The following is a 7,064-nucleotide window of genomic DNA, read 5'->3' as shown; positions in this document are numbered from 1 at the left end:
ATAAAGTTGTCTAGAGTGTTGCAATTTGACAGATCGAAAATGACATTTTACTGGCATATAACAGTGTCATCATTATATCCTTTTTTATTCATATGAAACACCAGTCAATGAACATATGTCACATAGTCAATAAACTGTAACATGATTTTGCAAGATCCAAAGACAAGTATTAAAGTACAGTATAATGGAAATAGAACATTCAATGGACTATCAACATATTGATACAATACTCTTTTTTCCCATCTGTAAAAAGAAAATAAATATTGGTTATTCTTTGTACATTTTGCGCCAAACACTCCCCATGACTGATGGTGATGTTTTATGTAAAAGTACAAAGTCTGTCGAAGAATAAGGCATCAAATCAAATTATTTGAACGACATTCCCTCTGACAAAATGTTTCCCCCTTTAATGACAAAACTACAAATAAACCATTCGCCAGTCAGTTTTCTATGCCCTTTACATTCTCATCACAAAAATAGATAAATCTATGTTAAAGTAACTCTGTGTGTATGTCTAACCAATGACTTTAAGTACAGTAGATGAACAATCAAGGCGGTGAGTTTGTTGTTGTTGTGCGCTGCATGCAGCGCGTTGTAAAGTGCAAAAAAATGGAAAGCAAGGTGTTTATTAATAGATGAGTCAGTTCATCATAGAGCCTTGGCACTTTTGACAAATTGCCCGGTTGCATCAGATAATGCTAATCGTTATCCTGGCTGGCTCGGGGCGATAGGATATTCTAATTCTGTTGCTGAGGCGCGACCACTTACATAAGATCCAACTGCCGCAGAGCTGCCCATAGCATAGCGCTACCTAAAAAACAGATAATACAGTACACTCTAAAGCCTGCAGACTTTTCTTTGTATTTCTTTTTCCAAGGGATTTCTAAGGACATTTAAAATGATAATAAATCTGAAAATCACAATGAGTTCATTTCACCACTTCTTTAGACAATACCCATTAAGCCTGCGTGCCCATACCGTACATTAGGTGGGCTAGTTGTGCTTTCTGGAGTCTGTGTCCTTTCTAAGCTTTGGTTGAAGTTGGTATGATAATGCAAGCCAGTGAATGGCAGACCTTAACCACCCCTGGCGGCCCTTTTCTGGGCATGTACCATAATAGGCAAACATTCGGCAAAAATAGGCGAACATCAGGTGAAAATAGGCGAACATCTGGTAAAAATAGCCGATCTATAATCTCATCATAGTGAGCTTGTAAATCGTCTATGTTCTACTATTATACGTACAACAAAGTATACACGGCTTAAAGGAGTACTTCTTCACCCAAGAAATTACTTTATTTCTATCGTTTACCTAAAGATACCAGTGTCTTTGACTCACTGAGACGTTTTGTTAGTAAAACATTCTTTAACATTCGCGTGACGGCGCAAAGTCCACCTACTACACAGATGGACTTTGTGTAAAATTGCCTTTTTTTCCTGCGATGTCATTGGCCACTGTCTCCACTCTGGGCTCAAGACGTCCTGACACCTTCTCCACCACGCAGCGATGATAACATTGTCTTTTAAATGTCGAATGGCTTTGCTTATAGGCTACGCAACATTTAAATCCCACTCACACCACACAGGCAGGCCTATTCTGCGGAATCTTGATATTTCATGGTCCGTTATATCGATGTCCCAGCAGTCCGGTTAAGGTTAGGTTTAGGGTTAATGTTAGGTTTTAGGCTTCGGGTTAGCATTCACTTGCATCGGCAGGTTAGCGTTCGCCCGCGTCGGCAGGTTAGCCTCGGACTACTGGGACCTCGAAATAACACGCTCCAGGTATTCTACGATTCATTGTGAATGAAGAATCCAAAAATGAAGAAAAAACTTGGATGGATGGAATTAATCAGAGACATGACCAATTTTTTCACCCAGTGTCAATTGTCTAATGTAATCCTGGGCGCTACACTCCCTCTGCCAACCTGGGGAGAGCAACGGACTGACCTCATGCTTCCTTCTATGCAAGCCGAGGGCAAGCCGCTCCTTATCACCTGAACGTTTTTTAAAGGTTTATTTGTGTCTTCTGTGGTGATATTTTGGTAACGTTTTTCAGTGGAATATGTAAATAATAATGGAGCGGTGTTTTGAATAGACATTTTATATAGTTTAGCTGTTGTTAAGCCAGGTCTGTGATTCATGTGATATCAAGTTTTTCTTCATTTCTGGATTCACCATTAAGGAATATTTTACAAACTCTTACAAATTCTCTGTGAGTCAAAGACACCACCGAGTATCTAAATGACGATCTTCCAGGCTTATGCAAAAGCTAACATTTAATTTCATTAGCATGTTAGGTCATTGTTGACCTGGCACTGTTAGACTGATGATAGGTTCTCGGTTTACTCATGATCCTAGATAACTATTTGATGTATTACCTTGTGTTGTCCTTGTGTTGTCAGCTCTGGATTAAGAGCGTCTGCTAAATGCCTCAATTGTAAATTGTAAATTGTGAAATAAAGTCATTTCTTTGTTGAAGAAACACCCCTTTAAGTGATAAACCGAATGCATGCAAAACACTCAACACACAAGAGTAGCAATTTTAGATGGTCTCCAAATGTGAATGTGTTATTGCGAAAACCTTCTCTGAGTTTGGCCCCCAGACGGTGTGAGAATAAAAACACACAACGGGGAACTTGGACAGCCTTGAAGCAACAGAAAGGTTATTTTCACTTGGCTGTTTGATATCTGTCCAGTGCCTCACTGAGGATGTACTTCCAATGTTTGTTGCCCCTTCCCCCCCTTTTTTTCTTCATGTTGTTTTTTTTCTTCTGGTATTGCCATATGTTTTGTCCAGTTTGAAAAGTGCCAGGAAAATATGTATCACTGTCACGACCTCAGCAGTCATGAGGTCAATTTCTTCAGGGTTCATATCCATCCAAAAAAAAAAACATGGCGAGACACCTACTTTTAACATCAACTTATTGCTCTGTGGCAATGCATTTCGCCTGACAACCGAATGAAAAGACCCAAATACATTTTGCAACACGTATGCACGCTGACCACTGAACAGTTCACACACTAAACACACATTCTTTAAACGACCGAGCGACGCACTACGGTATGAAACAAACCCAATTGTCTCGGGATTGGTCGCGCCTCCATGGCAGTTAGGGATGTCTCATTGGGTGCTCAGTGAGGCTAAACAGTCCACAGCTTAGCAGTCATTTCCCCCCACAGTACTTTTTTATTTTTTTTAGGAGCATGTACCAAACCAGCCCTTCATTGCACATGCAGTTGTTGTTGTATTTTTTTGTTATTTTCGTCTCTTTTTTTTTTTTGTAAACGCTGATATCCTGCACACACGGTAATTGGTCACAGTTGTCGTTAAGTAGGTGAAACAGCTCTGTTTACACAGTCATAATGAAGAATACACCGATAAGAACTCTTACAAACATGTCAAGAGACGACTTGTTTAAATCCATGCACTTCATGCATAGATGATGGGCATTTTGGGTGGAGGCAGCTCAGAGAAAAGAGAGGTTTATGGTACGTCTAGCTAGCCTCGAGTCTGGCACCATCTGTTTAGCACACAATTACCACAATTTCTTGACTCATCCTCATTATCCAATAGCACAGTTTGTGAACCATACTACTGTTATTATTTATTACCATGCTATTTATTCTATTTTAAGGGTTCCACTATACTTACAATAATTATCTCCACAACTTTGGATATTTCACTCAATAACACTCAAACCTCAAACATATAACGTCCTCCAATGCTCATAATTACCTACTTTAACACTTCTAGACCAACACATCTGACATACACTACACATCTCTCTATTTCTGCATCCATACTGTATTCCACACTTGCCCGAATGCGCGTGGCAATTAAATGTTGTCATGTAGATCGATAAAAGTCCATTGTAGGTCTTTCCATTTGGTCATTTTGTGTGAGGTTCCCTTGGCCTCGTACCGCGTGCGTCAGATTGTGCGGGGAAAGTTTTCAAAGTGTCTCTGTGGCCACATCATAAAGTCGGATTTGTGTCAATTTGCTGCACTTGGTGATTTTGAGTCGGTGTCTGACCATCGGAGATTTCTGTCAGTCTATTTTTTTTGTCTGATTGTCTGTCTGTTGTTAGTCTAATAGTTTAATTGTATCAGTCATTTATTTGTGTCAGGTCGCCTTTAGATGAGGATTAAGGCCCTGAACGATTCCACCGCCCTCTACTTCATGCCGCTCCGCAGCACTTGATTGGCTGCGATGAGCATGACGCTGATGATGAACGCAATGGCGAAGGCGCATATCAGGCTCTTGCGCACACACGTCTGCTTGACTTGCTGCGTCGGACAACCTCGGAGGGGACGTGAGGAGGAGGAGGAGGAGGTGGGGGGGGGGGGGGGGGGTGGGGGTGAGGTGAGGAGAAACAGAACGGGAGAGAGACAGAGACAGAGAAAGGTATTAGATCATCTGCCTGGTCCATCGAATTGAATCTTATTTAATGCTAGAGAGACGTTTAATAGTCATCTCCGAGCGAGAGCTCATCACAAAGCCTTTACAAGTATGCAAACACAATTATGCGATGAACAGAGCCGGGGAGATTCGTTTTCACACCTGTATGCCGCATAATTGCATCTCGATTGCAATGTTGACTTGGCTTTCCTCAAATGAGATGGCAACAGGGCTATGATCAGCATATTAAGGTGTATGCTGCCAACCAAGTTAATCCCAGAAACTATTATATTAGTTGAACCGCAAAGAAATTGTGTAATTATTGAAATGTCTACCCTGTCCTTCCTAAATAAAAACATATACCAGTAAGACAACTAAGGGCGAAAAGCGACCTTGCAAGGTCATGCCATCAGTCTTGGCCATCTGTCTTGGTCATATTATATGGATTCTGTTAGTGTGGTTCTCCTATAACAGGGCATCATCTGGGATACAATCCCTTTTATGCCCATATACTGTATGGAGATCCCTGCTCTATGGAGATCCCTGAGTATCTGACACCACTGTGATGTCACCTGTGATGTCACAGTGATGTGTCAGGGGAACCACAGTGTTGGGCGTTACCCATCCGGACGGACATCTACGGACAAGCTGTGACGGTTCTGATACTAAACAAAAGGAAACGTGAATGACTTTAAACAAAAAATTATCATGGCTCCGCTGCAGTGAGGCAGCATTTACAGTATGAAGGGCTTTTCACATGGGCCTGGTGCCTGGTAGTAATTATCACTGAGAGACGAAAGGGCGGGTAGGGAGGTGAGGCCAATCTGACAGGAGCAGCAACAAGCGGGCGCGACCCTGTCAAATGGTCACGTTCGTGCTCGCCTCACACACCCGCCTGCCAGCCCGGGTCAGGAGTCCAATTGTGTTGAACGTTTTTCTACGCAATGCATTGAAACATGTGTTCACATGAGGAGTGCAGTGGCAGGCATAGACATTGTGTTGCTCCCCATTTGATGGGCCCATTCCAGTGGTTCTCAAACATTGTCATGTCAAGGACCAGGGATATGGTACCCCCATAAGAGAAGATCTTAATTCTACAACTGTCTAGTAGTAGAGAGAAACCTGGGCTGAATAGTCATTATTTTACAATACATTCTTTCATCGGATTAACTTCTAGCTGGTGAAATTAAGCACTTTCAACCTGGTGTTCCTCTTTTCTGCATGGCATAGGTAAAACATAACATAAGTAACATAACTTAAAAAAATAACAATAATACCTGATCTACAAGCTAACAATGCGTCAAATCACGAGATCCGTCTTTTAAAGCTATTTATGAAAAAAGTGGTTAAACAATTCCTCATTTTGCTGGAGAACCAACCCTCAAGGACCCCTGGGGGTCCCTGGGACGGACCCCACTTTGAGAACGAACCAGCGCTTTAATTCAGCATCGTATAGCACAGTGTTTCTCAAAGTGGATTCTAGGGACTTTGTGGATTCCTTTATGGGGGTCTAAATTGACCCATGCAAGTCTGTACCTCTAACAGCATACAAATGGAACCAAAGAATTTACCCGTACAAGTCTGTAACTCTAACAGCATACAAATGGAACCAAATGGTCTTGGTTCCATTTGTATACTTTCAGAGTTAAAGGGAGACCTTGAAAAGTTTGAGAAACATTGGTATAGCATAATGGTTCCACCCTAAGTCAGGGCTGCTGCTTACTGTCTATGTCCAAATGGCAGTCGTCAGGGTTCTCTATGTGGTTCTCCTCCGTCATGATGATGTTCTCGATGTCCTTCATGGACAGGTGGTCACAGAACGTGTCGTACAGCAGCCTCTTCAGCTCGTCCACCGTCAGCTTCGACATGTCACACTGGAAGGCACACAGCAAGACCATCGCTGTTGAAGGACCACTTCACTCATCTCCATGTTATAATTGGTCCTCACTAATATAAAAAGGTGTAATTTCCGCCTATATGTTCTGTCTGGCGGAAGAGCACACGTTATTCCTATCTGCCGTTTTTCGCTCATACAGCAGATCAACTTTTTCAAATACTTGATTCTTCATTAACCCTATTAGACCTAATAAGAATTAAAACACAATGTTAAGGCTGCAATGCGTCTCCAAAGAGACGAGCGATGAGGTGGGGGTCAGGGAGAGAGAAATGGAAGAAAAAGAGTCTCTATATTATTTTTGATACTGTATAATAGATCCTAACCATAATATGGTTAGGATGAATGAATGAATATTATTCATAATCATAACCTCAGTAAAACGGTGCCTAACCCTAAAGTTATTTAACCTCAGTAAAACAAATACAAGAATACAAGAAAGGCCACACCGAGCCTATATTTGAATTGAATGCACTGTCAGGGTTTGATTGGGACACACTCTTTTACCCATAATTAATCTAATGTATGGATTCTGGCGATCTACTGAAAATATAAGCTGTGAGTAACTGATGGCTCTGTGTGCCAGTGCCATGATGCAAGGCAAACACCCAGACATGAATGAGCAATGAGCAAACACGCACGCATGCACGCACACACGCATGCATGCATGCACACAAACAGAAGGTAGATAAAGAAAAAGGAAGAGACCATGGATGAGAGAAGTTTGAGGTTAGGCACACACGCACGCACGCACGCACGCACGCACGCACGC

General features: G+C 41.9%; 1 protein-coding gene across 4 annotated transcripts in view; it reads right to left on the bottom strand.

Annotated features, from left to right (window-relative positions):
* Positions 1 to 817: 817 nt before the first annotated feature.
* cabp7a (calcium binding protein 7a) overlaps positions 818 to 7,064 on the bottom strand; it is a 110,922-nt gene continuing 104,675 nt past the window's right edge. For all 4 annotated transcript variants that reach the window (XM_080738062.1, XM_080738061.1, XM_080738063.1 and 1 more), the window contains 2 exons: positions 6,122 to 6,272; positions 818 to 4,300 (listed from right to left, as the gene is read on the bottom strand). In XM_080738062.1, the coding sequence (XP_080594188.1) occupies positions 4,173 to 4,300; positions 6,122 to 6,272 (279 nt within the window). In that variant the 3' untranslated portion in view covers positions 818 to 4,172. The remainder of the gene's footprint in view (positions 4,301 to 6,121; positions 6,273 to 7,064) is intronic.

Source organism: Nannobrachium achirus (assembly GCF_963921795.1).
Source record: "Nannobrachium achirus genome assembly, chromosome: 12".
Classification (NCBI taxonomy): Eukaryota; Metazoa; Chordata; class Actinopteri; order Myctophiformes; family Myctophidae; genus Nannobrachium; species Nannobrachium achirus.
Note: the sequence above shows the minus strand (reverse complement) of the source record. Positions and strands in the feature narration are given on the sequence as shown.